This window comes from Papio anubis, chromosome 5, assembly GCF_008728515.1.
Source record: "Papio anubis isolate 15944 chromosome 5, Panubis1.0, whole genome shotgun sequence".
NCBI lineage: Eukaryota > Metazoa > Chordata > Mammalia > Primates > Cercopithecidae > Papio > Papio anubis.
In genome coordinates, this window is record NC_044980.1 from 127,314,695 (window position 1) to 127,334,823 (window position 20,129).

At 54.2% G+C, this 20,129-nt stretch overlaps 1 protein-coding gene across 10 annotated transcripts in view; it reads left to right on the forward strand.

Annotated features, from left to right (window-relative positions):
• The window catches only part of JADE2 (jade family PHD finger 2), a 57,044-nt gene that overhangs the window by 23,586 nt on the left and 13,329 nt on the right, over nucleotides 1-20,129 (forward strand). For all 10 annotated transcript variants that reach the window (XM_009209095.3, XM_009209096.4, XM_009209093.4 and 7 more), the window contains 6 exons: nucleotides 4,334-4,491; nucleotides 10,116-10,276; nucleotides 11,038-11,249; nucleotides 12,482-12,649; nucleotides 14,752-14,868; nucleotides 16,386-16,850. In XM_009209095.3, coding sequence (XP_009207359.1) covers nucleotides 4,334-4,491; nucleotides 10,116-10,276; nucleotides 11,038-11,249; nucleotides 12,482-12,649; nucleotides 14,752-14,868; nucleotides 16,386-16,850 — 1,281 coding nt within the window. The remainder of the gene's footprint in view (nucleotides 1-4,333; nucleotides 4,492-10,115; nucleotides 10,277-11,037; nucleotides 11,250-12,481; nucleotides 12,650-14,751; nucleotides 14,869-16,385; nucleotides 16,851-20,129) is intronic.

Consider the following 20,129-nt stretch of genomic DNA (forward strand, 5'->3'; position numbering starts at 1 on the left):
AAGAAGGAGGTGGCTGGCTCATGGAAGGATCTTGAGTCATTCAAGATTTCTCAGCACCTAGCATGTGCCAGGCCCTGCTTGCACTGCTGGGCTCCAGCCCTGCGGCTCAGCCAGACCTCACTGAGCTCCCCTTCTGGTGGGGAAGACATGGCAAAAAAAACCCAGGAGATTCTAATACAGGGGCTGTAGAACTTCAGACAAAGCCCACAACCCAGCCTAGGATTGGGGAAGGCTTCCTAGAGCAGATGTGGGCTGGACTGAGACCTTAAGGATGAAGTGTGCCAGCTTTACTCTGGCAAGGGAGTGGTGTCCCAGGCAGTGTTCTCCTGTGTGCAAAGGGTTAAAAGTGCTTGGGAGACTGCAAGTGCATCCATGTGGTCACAGGGCCTCATTGGCTCTGCAGTTCAGTCTGGGCACAGTGGGAGGACAGTGGAGAGCCACTGGAGGCCTCGGAACTTGCAAAGACCGCCGTCGGATTTGCGTATTTCAACCCTTGGAGAAGTCACCTGATTTGGCTTCAATTTAACTCAAGGGCATTAGGCAGTGAGCACATGGCCAAAAGGGGCAGGGAGAGCTGGATGGCTCAGGAGTTGTGTTGGCCTGGGTCCATTTGCCACTTCCAGTGCGTAGACCTTGGGTGGGTGATTTAACTAACCCGAGTCCCAGGTTTCTCAACTGTGAAATAGGGATGATGGTAGTACTTACCTCACAGAGTAGGTGGAGGGGCTAATAATAGATTAATTCAGGAACAGCCCTTACACTGTCACTCTGCACACAGTCTCTCCAAGTGTGGGCTGACACCATTATGACAGTGCTGCCCTCCCTGTGCGTCCATGATTCCCGCCTGCTAGAGCCATTCGTGTCCAGTCTGCCACCCGCTCCCTGCGTGACCCAGGATGAAATGTGAAACTCTCTTGGAACGAGACTCTTTTGTCTTCCCTGAATCTCCCTAACTGTAGTGGGAAGGGACTCTGAAGTTGACCCTGGGAGCCCTTCCTGCTGTGGGTTCTCAGTGCCAGACCTGGTTCTGGGTCTGGACCATGTCTTCCCAGCTGGTGTGGTGGGACACTCTGGTCTCACCCACTCCACCCTGGGCTGAATGCTTGTCCTTGAGTTTAAAGCCCAGCAGAACAAAGGCTGCCTGTTGCTCAGAGGCGCTTGTTCAGGTCCATGTGGTTGGGGATTTTGGCCACTGGGTTTATCCATGCGGTATCTCACCCTGTTCATGGGGATTCAGAAAGCACTGCCAGGAGCCCGTTAGGGGCCTCAGATTCATCAGATAATTCCCCCAGGGAGGCCCTCGTATTCAGTGCCAGGCACTGAGAATATAGCCCACAGCAGGATGAGGCATGGCAGGGGAGATGACAAGAAACCAGCAACATGAGTCGACCAGGTACTTTTCAGGAGTGTAAGTGCTGGAAAGAAAATGGGGTGAGATGGAAAGTGGCTCAGTCAGGCAGTCGGCACTCCCTCAGTTGGTGATCAGGAAGGAATCCCCGAGGAGACGCCAGTTAAGTTACAGCCCAGGGCTGGGCGCGGTGGCTCATGCCTGTAATCCCAACACTTTAGAAGGCTGAGGCAGGCGGATCACTTGAGGTCAGGAGTTCAAGACCAGCCTGGCCAACATGGTGAAACCCTGTCTCTATTAAAAATATAAAAACTAGGCCAGGTGCGGGTGGCTCACACCTGTAATCCCAGCACTTTGGGAGGCCAAGGTGGGTAGATCACTTGAGGTCAGGAGTTTGAGACCAGCCTGGCCAACATGGTGAAACCCCATATTAAAAATACAAAAATTAACCATGCGAGGTGGCAGGTACCTGTAATCCCAGCTACTTGGGAGGCTGAGGCAGAAGAATCGTTTGAACCCAGGAGGCGGAGGTTGCAGTGAACCGAGATTGTGCACCTGCACTCCAGCCTGAGCAACGGAGCAAGACTCTGTCTCAAAAAAAAAAAAAGAAAAACAGTTACAGCCCAGGATGAGAGAAGAGCAAAAGGTTTCTAACCCACCTGTGCCTCTTTAGAGGGCACATAGTGACACTGGGCTATTGTAGGGTTGATTTCTAGGGCAGAATGATGCACTGTCCCAAGTGGGTGGTTCTCCATGGCTTCAGAGCATCAGGGCTTGGGATGATGCAGCACTGGGCTTGCTTGGGTGGGGAGAACTTTGAGGCAGTTATGAATCACTTTGGGGTCAGTTCTTCCTTGTCAGGTCCTGTGCTGGGGCCCATAGGGAAATAACCCAGCCCCAGCCCTGCTGAGCTCGGCAGTCTCCAGAGGCCTTCGCTGGCATGGGCCCCTACTGAAGGGCCCCCTAAAAGCACCCAGTGCCTGAGTGTGCCCTCTTGCATTAGCTTTCTTACTACTTGCTAATAAGATATGCAAATTACCAGGGCTGTGAAATCTTAGCCACATTCCATCTTCAGTTTAATTAGCATTTAATTGTAATCTGGTTTTAATTTTTTCACACTGGCATCCTAATTAAATGTTAGGGTGTTAGTCCTAACAATTAAATTATATTGGCAAGTAGAGTCTTCAAGAAACTTGACCTTTTTCAAGCCAGGGCCGTCTCCAGCTAGATGCAGACGTTAATTAGATTCTGCAAGATGCTGCTTCCAGGCCCCTCAGTCTACCCATTTCACTGTTCTCCTTGTGGTTGTGGACCTAGATACAAATGAGGCGCACATAGCAGGCAGAGGTTACCGCTGAATCTGTCTGTCATGAGCCTACGGAAGGCTGAGTGAACTGACTTAGCCCCGGGCACAGCAGTGGATGCTGACTTTTCCAGGGATGAATGTGGGATTGAAGTTTGGTCTGAGGCCTGGAGTACTCCTTGAAGTGGTGTCTCTTGTCTCAGTGATGTGAGTTCTTTAACTTGTGATTCTCAAGTGACGATGATCACTGGGAAAGTTGGTACCTGAGCAAGTCACATGGTGTCTAGAGGTGCCACCACATTCCACAATAGCGCTTTGTCGGGGGATCACAGCGGGATCAGGTGACTGGGGCAGGAGGCGTTGCCAGTGCCAGCTGGGGCAGAGTTTAGAGCTTGTTCTGAGGTGGAATTGGGGTTGGAGGTGGGAGCAACAGACTAAACTCTGGGAAGAGCAGTTTGCCCCAAGTGAGCACGTGCTCGGGGTGTGACCACTCGTGGCTTTGCTCTGAGGAGTTTGGGCTTGATTAAGAAGGAAGACAACCCTGTCCTTCCTGCCTTCCTACCCGGCCCCCGACACACAAAGCCCCTGTCGAGTTAGGAGAGTGTCCTTGTTCTTGAGGGACTTTGGAAGTCCCAGCTCATGTGAAGCCGCTATCTAGGCTGGCCTAAGCCCCGGCCATCCCCTGGCTGTTTGCATAAAGTTTGCAGAAGGCCTTTCCTGGGGTTGGCGCCCTGTGGTGTTTTACTTCTCCACTTGTGTCTGTGGGTGCAGAAAGATAACATGATTGTGAACCTCCAGTGGAAATGTCTTGAACAGTCACATAATGGCAGTATTTTTTATTTTATTTTATTTATTTTGTTTTTATTTTTTGAGAAAGGGACTCACTGTCACTCAGGCTGGAGTGCAGTGGTGCAATGATGGCTCACTGCAGGCTTAACCTCCTGGGCTCAAGCAGTCCTTCCATCTCAACCTCCAGAGTAGCTGGGACCCCAGGCATGTGCCACCGCACCCAGCTACTTTTTAAATTTTTTATAAATATGAGGTTTCACCATGTTGCCCAGACTTGTCTCAAAATCCTGGGTTCAAGCAGCCCTCCCTCCTCAGCCTCCCACAGTGCTGGGATTACAGGTGTGAGCCACATTGCCTGGCCCTTTTTTTAAAAAAAATTCTTTAATTTTTAAATGTTTTGTAGAGGCAGGATCTTCCTATGTTACCCAGGCTGTCTTGAACTCCTGGCCTCAAGCAATCCTCCCACCTCAGCCTCCCAAACTGTTGGGATTACAGGCATGAGCCACCACGCCTGGCCATCAGTATTGCTTTCACATTAGCCTTTCTGTCCTCTGAGGTTTTCCTCTTTTTATTTTGATTTTTGCCTTTCTCTGCCAGTCTTTCTTTTTCTCTCGTAGGTCCACTCCCATCTATCCCTCAAACTCTGTCCTTTCATAGGTCAGAGCAATGTGAATTCAGTTCATCACATTTATGGAACATCTACTGTGTGCAAAGCATGTGCAGGGTTCAGAGCTGTGTTATTTATTGTGCTGATTGCTTTTATGTCATCTTATTTGTAAGTGCGCAGGCAGAATGCCCACTTGAGTTGCATGTATCTGCGTCGTCTTCTGGCCTGTGGGGCAGACTGCCCTGAGGCAGTCTGAAGTCACTCTCTCCCCTCTTGCCCCTCACAGGTTTTCCGGACAGACTTGATCACAGCCATGAAGATCCCGGACTCATACCAGCTCAGCCCGGATGACTACTACATCCTGGCAGACCCATGGCGACAGGAGTGGGAGAAAGGTGTGCAGGTGCCCGCCGGGGCAGAGGCCATCCCAGAGCCCGTGGTGAGGTGAGCCAGGCAGCCCAGGCTAGGGGGCCGTTGGAACAGGGGAGGAAGGGGAGGCTGCTTTCCAGGTAGGTGACCTACCAGTCCTGGAATTCCTTTCTAGTCCGTCTCTATTCCTTATTCCATTCCCTTGTCCAACAAACCATTGAAATGTTCCAGAAATACTGGCAGTTTACCTGAGAGGCTAGGGGGTTGGGCTCGGGCTTGGCTGTAGAGCCAGAATGCTTGCGTTCATGTTGCCACTCATATTCAGTGTGGCCTTAGACCATAAATGTAATCTCTCTGGGCCTCAGTTTCCTTATCCATGAAATTGGAATGCTAACAATAACTAACCTACTCATGCAGTTGTAATGTTGAGATAATGGAATGAAATGACGCATGGAAGGCACTTGGCACCAGGCCTGGCACACAGCAAGCACTTCGTAATCCAAACTGGGCCCCAAAGCGGTTCTTTTTTCTTTCTTCTTTAGAGACAGGGTCTTACTCGGTCCCCCAGGCTGGAGTGCAGTGGTACAATCTTGGCCCACTGCAGCCTTGACCTCCCAGGTTCAAGCAATCCTCCCACCTCAGCCTCCCAAGTAGCTAGGACTACAAGCTCAGGCCACCATGCCCAGCTAATTATCATGTTTTGTGTAGAGATGGGGATTTGCCATGTTGCCCAGGCTAGTCTTGAACTCCTGGGCTCAAGTGATCTGTCCACCACCTTGGCCGGCCTCCCAAAGTGCTGGGACTGCAGGCAGCTGTAAGTCACCGGGTCTGGCCTTTTTTTTGAGACAAGTTCTCACTCTGCTACCCAGGCTGGAGTGCAGTGGTGCAATCTCAGCTCACTGCAGCCTTGACCTCCCAGCCTCAAGTGATCTTCCCACCATAGGCACATGCCACCACACGTGGCTAATTTTTTTGATTGTTGGTAGAGACAGGGTCTTGCTCTGTTGCTCAGGCTGGTCTCTAACTCCTGGGCTCAAGCAACTCTCCTGCCTCAGCCTCCCAAAGTGCTGGGATTACAGGCATGGGCTACCATGCCCGGTGCCAAAGCAGTTCTGATCAGGGAAATCTCCAGACTTTTCACTAGTCTTTAAAAAGAGAGAGATAAAGCATACTTTTTTTTTTTTTTTTTTTTTTAGACGGAGTCTCACTCTGTCGCCAGGCTGGAGTGCAGTGGCGCAATCTTGGCTCACTGCAACCTCTGACTCCCGGGTTCTTGAGATTCTCCTGCCTCAGCCTCCCGAGTAACTGGGATTACAGATGCGTGCCACCATGCCCAGCTAATTTTTTGTATTTTTAGTAGAGATGGGGTTTCACCGTGTTAGCCAGGACGGTCTTAATCTCCTGACCTCGTGATCCGCCCACCTTGGCCTCCTAAAGTGCTGGGATTACAGGCGTGATCCACCGCGCCCGGCCTTAAGCCATGCTTTTGACTTCTTGAACCTTTTAAGGGAGTTCTTAGTGGGAGAGTCAAGTGCCTGGCATACAGCAGATGGTCAGGAAGCCATTGCTATTACAGGCCTCTGGGTAGGTTCCCCTGCCAGGGCTGGTTCAGAGATGAGTCCTCTGGGCTTTACACCCTTCTGGTCTCATGAGATGGAGAGACTTCTGGCCGCTCTTGTCAGGAGGTAGCCACGTGGCCCTGGGTCTTGCCTCCAGCTACGGAGTTCAGCCAAGTGCTTCTTTATGCAACCTGGGAAACCCTCCAAGTCATGTCTCAGGGCAGAGGGGTCTTGTGTCCTGGCCTCCCCCACCCACCAGTCTGCCTGGTCTGGGCAGCTTGGGTTTTTGGCTGTCTACTCCTGGCCTTGGCAACCTTGTGGCTCTTGCTCGATCCCATGTAGACCATGCATGGGGCAAAGATCACAGCTGTTACCTCCCTTGACGCTGGCACCCTCGTTTCCTGGCAGCTGCAGCTATGATTGGATCACAGGCACAGCAGACTCGAAGCACCAGTAGGGTGCTCTGTGGGGATTGGAAGGGGAGGGGGCAGGCAATCCTGTTCCAGTGACTCCTGATGGCTGAGTGTTTATTAACACTTGTCTGGGGCCTTCTGAGAATCAGGGGTGCCCCAGGCCTCTCCAGAAGTGAGAATATGTATGCCAGGTCACTGCCACAAGTACCAGTGCCCAGGGTGATGGGGGAAGGGCAGGCCACCAGGTGGGCAGAGCGAGGTCAGTCTTGATTAGGCTTGGCCCAGCAGTCTGTCCTCTCTACTTGATGTCAGTGTCAGTTGGTTCCGGAAACGTCTCCTGGCCTGGGTAATTAATTGCAGATGCTTCCATACCAGTAGCTTGGCTTCAGTCTGCCTGTAGGGTGCTTTATCTGTTGACATCAAGAAGAGAGCACGTGTTCCAGCTGCTTTGGCTTTACGAGGTGCATTTCCAGCATAGGCATGGCTGTGCTAAGCTGATGTGAGCCAGGAGCTCCTGGCCTGTCCGTGATCTTTGGAGAGGATGGACTGGGGGTGGGGAGGTGCTCTCTTAGATTCATCTCCACGCCTCTTCTGCCACTGTCTCCCTCTAGCCACTCCATCCTCCTGGCACCTCCCACTGTGCAGCCCTCATCTGGAAGGCTGCCTGGTAGCCGCCAGGGTCAGAATTGTTAGAGAAACCCTGTTCTTGAGGACTGGCTGTGCTGAGCCTGTGTTCATCTTTTCATTTAACAATCATATTAGCTTTACAAACGACATGTAACTGTCCCCATTTTATAGATGAGGAAGTTGGGAAATTCTGGGGAATTCCCTGCAGGGCCACCAGGCCTAGTGGGCTGGGCCAGGAAATCAGAGGCCCCAGGAACAAGCCCTGGGCTGCCCCTGTGAGGCCCAGAGACAGAGCGCTGTGCCCCCGTCATCCCGGCAGGCTGTTTCTGGCTGCCCTCCCCCAGCTGCCACCCCAGGCCCCCTCTGTCCCTTCCTCCCTGGCCTTTGGGTGGGTCTGCCCACCTCATGGTCTGAAATCTGTCTGAACAATGAGCACTTGTCTCGCCCTTCTCCAGACTGAATTGAGTGAGGGCCTGTCCTGCCCCTCACTGTGGCCAGAAGTCTCAGCCAGGGCAGAACCGACCTCTGGTGTGTATCTGGTCTTCTGGGGTAAAGACCCCCTCCCCTCCCATAGATCCCAGCCAGCTGATGCCCTCCTCTCAGCTGACCTCCATCCTCCTGGCTACAGCTGAGGGTGAGGGCTTGGCCTAGGGTCAGGTCAGTCCACGCCTGGTAGGAGAACTTCCTTCAGAGCCAGAGCCAGAAGGGGGCAAACAGATGAAGAGGAGAGACCCAGGAAGCACAGCAGATACCTTGTGGTGTGAGTCCCTTCACCCTGACTCTGCAGAAGGAGCACAGTGATCCTGATCCCAAGAGGCTTGGCCAGGTGGCCGCTGACCAGGCAAGCAGATGTGGGTAGTTATGCCAGGAAGTGGTGGGCATCCGGACACCCCCACTCAGCATGTGCCTAGGGCACAATCAAAGCCGTTCACAACCAAATTACAGGCTGCATTTTTAAAAGAATGTGTTTATTCAAGTAACAGTTTCACGGGGAAAGGCAGAATTGTGTTGGACCGAGGGTATTAGTATCGCTTCCATATGGAATCACCTGTTAGTGTGGGGTGCGGCCATACCATGATCATGACCTAGGACCTGCCTTCATTTGGGCCTCTTGTGTGGGCAAAGGTGGTGCCAAGCCCCTTCCCCTTCTCCATGCCCCTTCGACCTTATATAGACCTTCCTCCTCGCTTGGAGGCCATTCTCTCTCCTGGCCTGGGCCCCTGCCTCCCCGTCTCCTTCATCCTTCCTGCCCTTTTTGCTGACACTGGGTGTGGTGGTGGGGAAGCCCAGGAGCCCTTGCCACAGCTCTGCCATGTCTCTGTGCCATCTAAAGCCCTGCCCCTCCCTCCCTGTCAGCGCTGAGTCACAGCTTCTGGCAGCCTTGCCCCCGACCCCAGGATGCCTCTCAAGTAAGGGGCCTCTCCACCCTGGCAGAGCTGGCCAGATGGAGGCCAGGCTCCGAAGCAATAACCATGGCAACCAGTGGGGGGTGGGAAGAGCTGGCTTTTTGAACTGGCATCAGGAACTGAGGGGCAGCACACAGCTGAGCCAAGAGGAAACCGTGCCCTCCTGAGGCAAAATGCCCCCTATATTCCATTTCAGGAGAGCAGTAACATCCCAAGGTCTCAAGACACACATACACACACAAACACACCACACATCACACAACACACACACACATCACACAGCACACACACACACACATGCACACAGTAGTTACTGTGTGCCAGACACTTTCCTAAGAGCTTTGCAAACATTAATCCATTAATCCTCTCACCAGCCACATAAGGTAGATATTATTACTATTATTATTTTTGAGACAGAGCTTCGCTCTTGTTGCTCGGGCTGGAGTGCAGTGGCGCAATCTCTGCTCACCATAGCCTCCACCTCCCGGGTTCAAGCGATTCTTCTGCCTCAGCCTTCTAAGTAGCTGGAATTACAGGCATACGCCACCACGCCTGGGTAATTTTGTAGTTTTAGTAGAGATGGGGTTTCTCCATGCTGATCAGGCTGGTCTCGAACTCCCGACCTCAGGTGATCCGCCTGCTTTGGCCTCCCAAAGTGCTGGGATTACAGGCGTGAGCCACCACGCCCAGCCTGGTACTATTATTATTGACCCATTTTGGGGGATGGGAACACTGGGGCCCAGAGAAGTTGAGTGACTCCCAGAGTCACACAGTAAGTGGTGAAGCTGGGCTTTGAGTCCACACCCTGTGGCCAGGCCTTTCCAAGCTGCCTCAGCAGCAGAGCTGTGGCCGCAAAGGTAGGCTGAGCTGGGACTGCAGCAGGCAGGATTCTTTGTATCCAAGGGATTTGACTTCCATCTTGGTCGTGGGGCCGGGTAACACTGTGTAGCAGGACACTCACTGCTCACATGACATTGTGTCTGGGAGAAGGGCAAGGTGGCATGTGGACCTTTTGTCTGGAAAGGGTCACCCTAGGCCGCAGCCAGGTAACCAGGTAGGGCTCCTCCTTATCTCAGAGGAGAGGTGGCCTCAGTTCTACTCAAGTCAATGGGGTTTTCAGGCTGTTGGTAAAAAGGGGCCTTGGGCTTCTGGGAGTATGTAGACAGCCCCTGCCTTGTCCGCAGCCTTGAGGGGTATGCTGAAGGACCTGGAGTCCAGCTGGCACTACCTCACTTGTTGCTGACACAGGCCATTGCCCATGACGGCACATAGGACACCTCCTACAGGCCCTAGCAGGGTTAGATCCAGACCACGGGGCTTTAGCTAAGGCCCAGCCACCCTGATGGGAGGAAGTGGATGAACCCTGGGCAGGCGGATGTTTATAAGGTGAGCAAGGCTGTGGATCAGCCCTGACTCCCATCCCTCACTGTGCCCTACTGCCCTTTGGGTCTTCTCTGTGCTGCCTGTTCATCCACTCAGTCTCTGAGTCACCCTCAGAGACTCATCTGAGTCTCTGCAGGGTGGGCAGATGGTGGAGGAAGAAATGAAGGAGGGGGTGGAAGGAGGTGGGCCCTGTGTGGCATCAAAGCACACTTGTCCATCAGCTCCTGAGCTGGACTGGTCAGCTCCCTGGAGCCCCTAGGGCAGCAGGCTGAGGGCCCCTCCCTTCATGACATTTTGTCTTGATTTTCTAGGATCCTCCCACCGCTGGAAGGCCCCCCTGCCCAGGCATCCCCAAGCAGCACCACGCTTGGTGAGGGCTCCCAGCCTGATTGGCCAGGGGGCAGCCGCTATGACCTGGACGAGATTGACGCCTACTGGCTGGAGCTGATCAACTCAGAGCTTAAGGAGATGGGTAGGTGACCACTGCATTAAGAATGGGATCAGGGCAGGGCAGGGAGGGTTTTCTCCCCATCCCGAGAGGGGCAGTGGCCCAGGCATGGATCTGAAGGAAGCGTCCATACTGCATTACTGAATGGTGACCTGACTGGTTAGTGTCTCTGTGCCTCCTGAAGTTTCCGCAGCTGTCAGGTGGGGGCAATAATAAGCACATCAGTTGCAGGGCTCTTGGGACTATTGTGGTAAGCACGGATGTTACATGAAGAGTAAGTGAGCATGCAGGGGAGTCTAGGATGGCAAATGGGGCCGGGGTCAGGATGGCAAATGGGGCCGGGGTCAGGATGGCAAATGGGGCTGGGGTCAGGAGGTGGGCCACCTGGCTGGAGCCCACTAATGTCCCAGAAAGGGCTGACTCTTCCCTATTCAGCCACACTCAGAGGTCCCCTCATACACACAGCACAAGCAGTGCCTTCTCCCATGGAGCTGGCCGCATCCCAGAGACACTTCCATGTTAATTGTACACACGTGTCCCTGTGGTCACAGGCAGGCTGTCTAAAGTCAGAACACCAGGACAGGTGAGGGGCCGTTGAGATGGGATGGTCCAGACCATTCAGTTTTCAGAGGATGGAGCTGCTTCTCCCAGGTCCCACAGTGGATGGACAGAAACCCTCCCAGACATCTGCCCTGAATTCCTGCAGCTCCAGGAGCCAAGTCCTCTTCGAAGCTCAAAGGAGGCTGGGCTCTTAACACCACCACGCCCTGCTGTCCTCCTCACAGAGAGGCCGGAGCTGGATGAGCTGACATTAGAGCGTGTGCTGGAGGAACTGGAGACCCTGTGCCACCAGAATATGGCCAGGGCCATCGAGACGCAGGAGGGGCTGGGCATCGAGTACGACGAGGATGTTGTCTGCGATGTGTGTCGCTCTCCTGAGGGCGAGGATGGCAACGAGATGGTCTTCTGTGACAAGTGCAACGTCTGTGTGCATCAGGTGGGCAGACCCGCCAGTCACCCTCACCCGTGCCATGTATACGCACACTGCCTGGCAGGGCCCCACTTGGCTTTCCAGAGGCACTGTGGGCAGAGGCCCTTAAGAAGGAGCAGGAAGGGAATGGTGAGGGTGCTTTGTGGTGCCATGTGCACCCAGGGCCCCTTGGCTTAGACCTGCCAGCCAGACTCAAGCCAAAGCCCGTTAGCTTTCTGCCCTCTCCCATCAGCCTCCCTCAGACCCTCTCCTCCTTGCACCCTGTCCCTTCCCTTCCTCTTTGCTCCTCATGTCTTGAATTTACTAAAAGGCAGCCCACTGTGACCGAGAGCAAAGCTGCCAGATTTCAAATTGTGGCTCTGCCGTTCACAAGCTATGTAACTTTAGGCAAGTTTTGTAACCTCTCTGGGCCTGTGTTTTCTCGATTATGCATAAATAAGAGTGGATTGTTACACGGATTAAATTGTTTACTGTGTGTCTTTGCTTAGAACAGTCTAGGAAGGGCTATACGTATTTGTCACCATTACTGGATTTATGCGCCAGTGCAGCCTGGCCAGGCTCCCCTTGGTTTGGGGCCCGAGGCTGTAGGTCTTGAGTATCTCTGGGCCTTGACTGCAGACCTGACTGGGACCTAGTGGACCCACTCTGGCCCTGATTTTGAGGCTGCCCGTATGCACCATCACTGGAATAGACCCCGGGGAGCTCAGAGGTAGGGACTTCGCTGGACTGGCAGGTAGGTGGGCAGTGCAAGTCTCATATAAACAAACATATCCCTTATACCCAGCAGCTCTTAGGCTCATGTGTCTCACCCAAGCCATAGAGGGGTGCAGCCCTCCTCATGGATCCCTGTGTAAGAAATATGAAGGCTCTGGGACTTGTTTCCAGGAAGTACACACCCAATTTTGTATTCAACTTAAGGGGATTCTTGAACCCTCCTGAAGTCTATTGCTGGTTAGGAACCTCTGGCTAAAGTGACTTTCCTCCCAGCAGAGGGCAGACCTGAACCCTTTCACAGAGGACTGAAATGGTGACATTTCAGGCATACAAACAGGCCAAGGAGGGCTTTCCAGGAGCCCTTCCTTCCTTGCATTGTAACTCCTCAGAAGGTGTACGTGCCAGAGGCTGGAGGCTGTGTAGCAGTGTAGCATGGGGCTAGCACTGGACCAAATGCAACTGACTGCTGACCAGACACAGATTGGCCAACTCCACTGACTCATGACCACCCTGCTCTCTCCTAGGCATGCTACGGGATCCTCAAGGTGCCCACGGGCAGCTGGCTGTGCCGGACGTGTGCCCTGGGTGTCCAGCCAAAGTGCCTGCTCTGCCCCAAGCGAGGAGGAGCCTTGAAGCCCACCAGAAGTGGGACCAAGTGGGTGCACGTCAGCTGCGCCCTATGGATTCCTGAGGTGGGTGGGCGTGGAGGTGAGGCAGCCCAAGGAACAGCCCATGGGGAAGTGGGTCTGCATGGGACTCAGGTAGCAGAGCACTGGGAAAGGAAGGTGATGGACTCACATTAAAACACTGGCATCGGCTGGGCACGGTGGCTCACGCCTGTAATCCCAGCATTTTGGGAGGCCGAGGTGGGTGGATCACCTGAGTTCAGGCGTTCAAGACCAGCCTTGCCAACAGAGCAAAACCCCCTCTCTACAAAAATTAGGAGTGCGTGGTGGCAGGCACCTATAGTCCCAGCTACTCAGGAGGCAGAGGCAAGAGAATCACTTGAACCCGGAGGTGCAGGTTGCAGTGAACCGAGATCGCACCACTGCACTTCAGCCTGGGTGACAGAGCGAGTCTCCGTCTCAAAAAAAAAAAACACACACACACTGGGATCTCAGGTGATGGGCCAGCGAGGAATCCAGACCACAACTATAGGGAGCTTTGCTTGTGGACTTGGACAGAGCTCAGGTGGTGAGTTCTATGAGAAAATGGGGTTATGGACCACTAGGAGATTTAGGAGATAGGTATAAGGTCCGGACAGAAGTCAGGCAGCTGACTAGAGGGGAAAGCAGGTTGTGGGGTCCATCTAAACCTAGGCAGTGGTTCCAACCAAAGTCAAGCCACATGTTCAAACCAGAGATAAGCCAACTAACCTTAAAAGAGAATCGGGTGGGAGGCCAAGGCAGGTGGATCACTGGCCAACATGGTGAAATCCTGTCTCTACTAAAAATACAAAAAAAAATTAGCTGGGCTTGGCACATGCCTGTAATCCCAGTTACTTGGGTGACTGAGGCACGAGAATCACTTAAACCCAAGAGACAGAGATTGCAGTGAGCTGAGATCACGCCACTGCACTCCTGCCTGGGTGACAGAATGAGACTCTGTCTCAAAAAAAAAAAAAGAGAGTAAATCAGGCAGTAAGCCTAAAGGGACGTTGGCTAGTGGGCCTGCTGCTATGGCTGTGGCTAGGATGGCAGGGTGGGCATGTTTCTGAGTCCAGGTGGGAGTGCCACAGGCAACAGGCTGGGTCCAGAGTCGGTGAGTTAGCAGAGGTCCTGGGTGCCCGGAAGGCCAGCCATTTTATTTGAAATGTGAAGTGTTAAAATGCACCAGAGTTTCAGCCCCAGCCCTGCTGTGTGGACTGACTCAGACTGAGGCTCCACTCCAGTGTTGCCTGTGTCCAGAAGCAAGCCAGGTGGCCCTGTCCGTAAGTGGCGCTGTCCTTCCTGGGCTCCCAGTCTGAAGCCCGCACTGCAGGCTTCTGTCATCACAGTTGTTTGTGTCAGCGGTAGGCACTTGCTTGCGGATCAGCATGTTGAAGACTGGGACCACCTATGAGTGTGCCCTGGGCTGGGCATGGCAGAGACAGAACCAACAGGGACTCCATCATAAAGACCCTTTGGCTCAGGACCCTTGGAGAGAATTGCTTTTTCCACCCTCAGGCATCAGCAATGGGGAGGCAAATGTGCTCTGCCTCTGGGCTGTGGGTGGTCTCTGCCCAGTAGACTTGGGCATAGTTGTAGGCCTGTCCCCATAGGAAGGGCTCAACAAAGGCATATCCCCAGGAAAACCCTAAAGACCTTCAAGAGGAGGTCCCACCATGAGACTTTTTCTTGGTGCCTAGAAAAATAAGTAATATAAACACAAATTGTAACAAGAACTCTGAAGATGTTATTAACAAGGGCCTGAGTGCAGAAAGGAGGGGGATCTTGCATGTACCTGTGCACACACACCAAAGCACCTCTCTGTCAAGGCCCACGCAGTCGCAAGCACACACACACAGTCAACTACACACACTGATGGCACACTCACACATTCACAGACAATTTAAGATGAGTCTCAGATGAGCACACACTAACACACTCATCCAGTGGTCAGCTTGGGAGAGTTAGGAGGAATTCCGGCCTTTGAGCCATGCTTGTTTGGTGTCAGGAGGCACTTGAGATTTAGGGGCTCAGCCACTGCCCTGTCTGCCCACCACCTAGTTTCAGCAGACAAACCCCCATTTTGGAGATCCCTGGAGGCAGGCTGGGGATGAGAGGAATGATACAGCCCCCTGTGTCCTGCCCAGGTCAGCATCGGCTGCCCAGAGAAGATGGAGCCCATCACCAAGATCTCGCATATCCCAGCCAGCCGCTGGGCTCTGTCCTGCAGCCTCTGCAAGGAATGCACAGGCACCTGCATCCAGGTATGTGGACTACTTCACCCTCCTGCTGCCAGGAGCCGGCTGAGAGAGAGGCATGCTTGGGGCCTCGGACAGCAGCTGCCACCACCCTCTCCCCTCCATGGGGCTGCAGACTGATGCGCCCCAGAGGGGTGTGGGACTGGGGCCAGAGTCAGAATCGCACCTGATGGGGAGCATTTCTCCATCCCCTGGTCTTTTAGGGAGTGGGAACAGACCTGGGGAACCAAGGCTCACCACGCTATTGGAGTGCTGAGAATTCTGGCTTTCCCTGAAAGCAAGTGTCTTGGGGCTCGATGAATACATTAGCCTCACTTCTGACATTGAACTTGACACATTAGGGGTTAGGAATCAAAATTCTCTAGCTAACCTAATAGACTCTCCTGACACTGGAAGGGCTATACCAGTCTGTCTTTAGCAAAGTCTATTCCCAAAGTCTAGCGTGCATGAGAATTACCTGGAGGGCTCGGTAAACATAGACTGCTGAGCCTACTCCTGAGAGGCTCTGACTCAGTAGGTCTGGAGTGAAGCTGAGAACTTGCATTTCTAACAAGCTCCCAGGGGATGTTGATGCCTCGGGTCTGTAGTTTGGGAGGGCAGGTGGGAGTCATCCTTTGTCCGCCTCATCTTTTAGGAACAGAGTTGTCATTGTAAACGTTAGTTGTGCCTCCACTCATCCATGGACCTTCAAAAGGATTTGTGAGTGCAGCATAAGCAGTCGTAATAGTTGGGTGCATGATTGCTGACACAGTTATCAGCTGCCCACAGCCATCATCCAAGGCTAAGGGAGAGGGTCAGGCCTGAAGCTGTCTGGACGAAAGGAGAGGGAAGGGGTCTAAGTCCAGCCCCTCTTCCCAGAGGACAAAAAGGGGACCACAATCCCCATCTTAGATGAGCCAGTGACCCATCATCAGCCTTTCTTTTGATGCTCTGTGATGCCAAAGTCATTTTGCCCACACAAAAATGCAGCGTGAGGCCAGGCACGGTGGCTCACGCCTGTAATCCCAACACTTTGGGAGGCTGAGGCAGGTGGATCACCTGAGGTCAGGAGTTCGAGACCAGCCTGGCCAACATGGTGAAACCTCATCTCTAAAAATACAAAAACTAGGTGGTACACACCTGTAGTCCTAGCTACTTGGGAGGCTGAGGCAGGAGAATCTCTTGAACCTGAGAAGCGGAGGTTGCAGTGAGATGGAGCCACTGCACTCCAGCTTGGGCAACAGAGTGAGACTCTCTCAAAAAAAAAAAAAAAAAAAAAGCAGCTTGTCCCCAGAGGTGTTTCTCAACTGTCTTCTGATTGACTCCCCCAGGGCACATGGTGTTGAATGGGCTACCTTTCCGGGCGCCCCAGAGCTCCTCCTCCTCCCCTGCCATAACTCCCATCCTGCACAGGAGGTCGGGAGCCCACGCCATTCTATTTAGGCGTTGTGCATTCTCAGTAGAGCCCTGGGGGAAGCCCCTCTGTCTTCTCCCCTCCCACCAGGCTCCCTCCATGTCTGATGCTGCCCCTCCTTTCCCCTCAGTGTTCCATGCCTTCCTGCGTCACGGCATTCCATGTCACATGCGCCTTTGACCACAGCCTGGAAATGCGGACTATATTAGCAGACAATGATGAGGTCAAGTTCAAGTCATTCTGCCAGGAACACAGTGATGGGGGCCCACGTAATGAGCCCACATCTGAGCCTGCAGAGCCCAGCCAGGCTGGCGAGGACCTGGAAAAGGTGACCCTGCGCAAGCAGCGGCTGCAGCAGCTAGAGGAGGACTTCTATGAGCTGGTGGAACCTGCTGAGGTGGCTGAGCGGCTGGACCTGGCTGAGGCACTGGTCGACTTCATCTACCAGTACTGGAAGCTGAAGAGGAAAGCCAATGCCAACCAGCCGCTGCTGACCCCCAAGACTGACGAGGTGGACAACCTGGCCCAGCAGGAGCAGGATGTCCTCTACCGCCGCCTGAAGCTCTTCACCCATCTGCGGCAGGACCTAGAGAGGGTGAGTCCCCATGCCGCCTGCCCACCCACCTGCCTGGTGGGTCCAGGAGTCCTTTCCATGCCACAGTCACTGCCCTGGAGCAGCCAGGACTCCCCAGGACTCAAACTGTGAGCTCTGGTGGATCGGCCCTGTGTAGGAGCCTGCCAAGTGGCTGAGGGCTTTCAGGTCCCAAAGAGTATGGGGGTAACTGGCACTTTACAGAACAGAGAAGAGTCCAGTTCTTGAGTCTCTGAGTCCCTCTTATGCCAGCCCTATCACAGGCCTGGTGAATGGTGGGGGCCCTGCCTGGTCCTAACACATGAGCTTGCGTTGAGAATCTGAGGTAGAGGAGGAACTGGGGCTTCCCAAGCTGTCCCCGTAACCCATGCTGAAAGCCAGGAGCATCAAGAGCCAGGAGCAGCCAAACAGGCACGTGCCAGGCCAGGGCAGGGTAGATGGGTAAACGCGGCTCCGTGGGGTGCTGGGCAAAGAGAACAGAGGCACGAAGGAGACAGGGTGGACTCAAGGAACGGTGGAGTGGAAGGAGGAGGTGAAAGGGGCTGGTGGATCACACGAGGCTGGGCTGGTGGATCACAGTGTGTCTGGAAGCTGCAGAAGTGCTAAGGAGGGACTGACACATTGAGGCTGGGACTTCCACCCATCACTCCCTGGAGGAGAAGTCCAGGGAACGGGTGGGCTGGCTGAAAACCGCCGCCAGCTGTGTGCTGGGGAACAGATGATGGTGGCTTGGTCCAGGGGGCTGAGTGAAATGAAGCAGGATTTCTGGATCCTTGTCCAGTCCTCTGAACCCCACAAGCTGTTCTGGCCTCTCCTCTCTGGGACATTTCTAGGGTTCCAGAGCATATGGGACCATGTCACAGTGTCTCCCCTGGGTTCAGACACACATGGTCGCCCTCTCCCTGGGTCCTGTCAGGAAACAGCTCTGGGCAGGAGCACGCAGGGAGCTTTGTGTGACCGGAAGCAGCTGCTTTTCTTATCTGCATCGCAGTAGGCAAGGCTGTAAAATGGGTAGAACATGTCTGGGGGTGTTGTACTGTGAGGGAAGGGGCACTGGATCCAACTTCCTCACTCCTCTCCTTCCTCCTCATCTGCCCTGGAGCCTGCTCAAGAGGGAAATGACCTATTGGCCCCGGAGTGCACTCACTGCCTGGCAGCCAGCTTGCCACCAGGCCAGAAGGAAGAGGTGGGGGTGGGAGGAACCAGATGTCCCTGGCTCTAGCCAGGACAGAGGGCAAGGCCATCTACATTGCAGCCACCACCTCCTGGCCAGCCCAGCCTCCTGTCACATGTGGCAGGGGCATCAGGTGTAAGACCTTCTGAGACCGAAGCTGCTTCCAGAGTCTTCTTCAGGCTACCATGTCTCCACCTGCTGGATCTCCAGCAGAAACACCTGCTTTTACTCCTACTGTTTCCCAAACATCCCCTCAGAACTGACCTCCCTGTTCTGTGCTGGTCAGCCCCCGTGTCTGTTCCTGGCTGGGTTGTCCAGGGAGGTCAAGGGCTGACTCACTTATGTAGTCATCATCCTGGAAAAAGAGACTTGAGGAAGATCCTCCCAGCCTTGCTGAGCAGATGAGGAAACGGGCTCAGAGAGACGAATAACAGGAAGCCTTAGAGGAACTCCATCCCAGGGGTTTTGAGCTTGAATTTGGACCTCAGTCAGGGGCAGAAGAGGAGTTGTTGGCTTATTCTCTATTCTGTAAATTTCCTGGGCAAAAGCTTCCCCTTATCAGCCCCCTAATCTTCCCACCCCAGTCTCGGCTGGTTCAGGTGGGGCCTGGGGCTGAGGTTGGCAGGCTCTGGGGTTCTGGAAAATGAGAGCTGCTGCACAGACCCCTCCAGTGGGGGCCACAGCACTCCAGAGTAGTCAGGTGTGAACCATCCCACTCCTCCTCTGGGAAGAGGAAGCAGGGCCAATTTTGAAGTATGTGTAGCCTCTTATGGCTCAAGGGGCCCTGTCAAATGCTGCTTCTTGAGCAGCCACCAAGCTGGACTGGCGGGCACCAGCTTCGATGAGGGCAGGGGCATGCACAGCCCTGGCAGGGCCGAGGAGGGACAACCATGAGCCAAGCTGACCCCCATCGGCGGCCCAGCCTCAAGGCCTCTCCAGGTCACACATTTGCAACTTGGGTGAATGAACAGTGACAGGAACCCTGCCACGGGGGAGGCTTTCTGCAAAGGCCCGTGGTGGTTGGTGGCCTGGCCAGCAGGCCCAGTCTTGGACCAAGGCCCAGTGCTGCGCCGGGAGTACCCAGCCTGTAACTGAGCACTATGCCAGCCTGGGCGGGAATCATCGGAAGATAGGGCAGGGCTTGAGGTCGAGGCCTTGGTAGCCTGACTTTGCATCCAGTTCCTGCACTCCCAGCTCTGTGCCTTCTTTGTTTCGGTTTCTACTTCTCTGAGTTTCAGTTTCTTTGTCTGTAAAATGGGAATAAGGATCAGACTGACCTTGGTGTCACAGTGCGTGTGGGGGACAGAGCTTAGCACAGTGCCCTCCATTGTTGGCCGTGATTGTTGCTACTGTCCTGGCCCCTCAGCATTTGGCTCTTAGAAGAAGGGAGGCCAGCCCATGCGCTCTGAGGGTGGGCTCCACAGAGGACCCACAGGGCAGGCCCAGTGCTAGGGCCTGGGAACCCAGCATCCTCCCAGATCGATTCGTTCCTCCTCAGCCAGGCAGGGGTTTTGCTGAGAGAAACGGGAGCTGGGGCTACGGCCAGCATGAAATCCCATTTTATGGTCAACCAGATGTGCTTTCCTAAAATTTCAGCGTTGGGCCTTGGCCCCAGCAGATACTCGGAAGGCATGGCCACTGCAGCCTCCTAGAGTTATTTATGGCTGACAAAAAAAAAAAAATTGCAGCACTGTTGATCAGCCCGACAAGTGCCGGCTGGTGTCCCCTAGCAACCACGCTGACAAGCAGGCTGTGCAGGGACTTGCTACTTGTAGCTCTGGCTCTGGTCACCAGGAGTTTATTTGGGAGCCTGACCTGGCCTGAGGAGGAGGCTGAGAGGGTGGAGGCAGCTCTAAGACACACACCTGCCCAGAGGATGACATGGGACAACTTCCCAAGGAGGGAAAGACTCAGCAGGAAGTGGGTCCTGGCCTCAGTGCCTGGATGGTGGCCCGCTTGGCCTCCCACCAAAGCCATCCTTGTCCTGGGCAGCTCCAGCCTCCAGACATCTGGCTCTTCTGCCCCTGTGCCTCCCATCTCCAGAGCTCCCCCAACCCATTAGTGCCCCTGCCTCACCCAAGCCCAGTCACCACCTCCAGCTGTTCCCA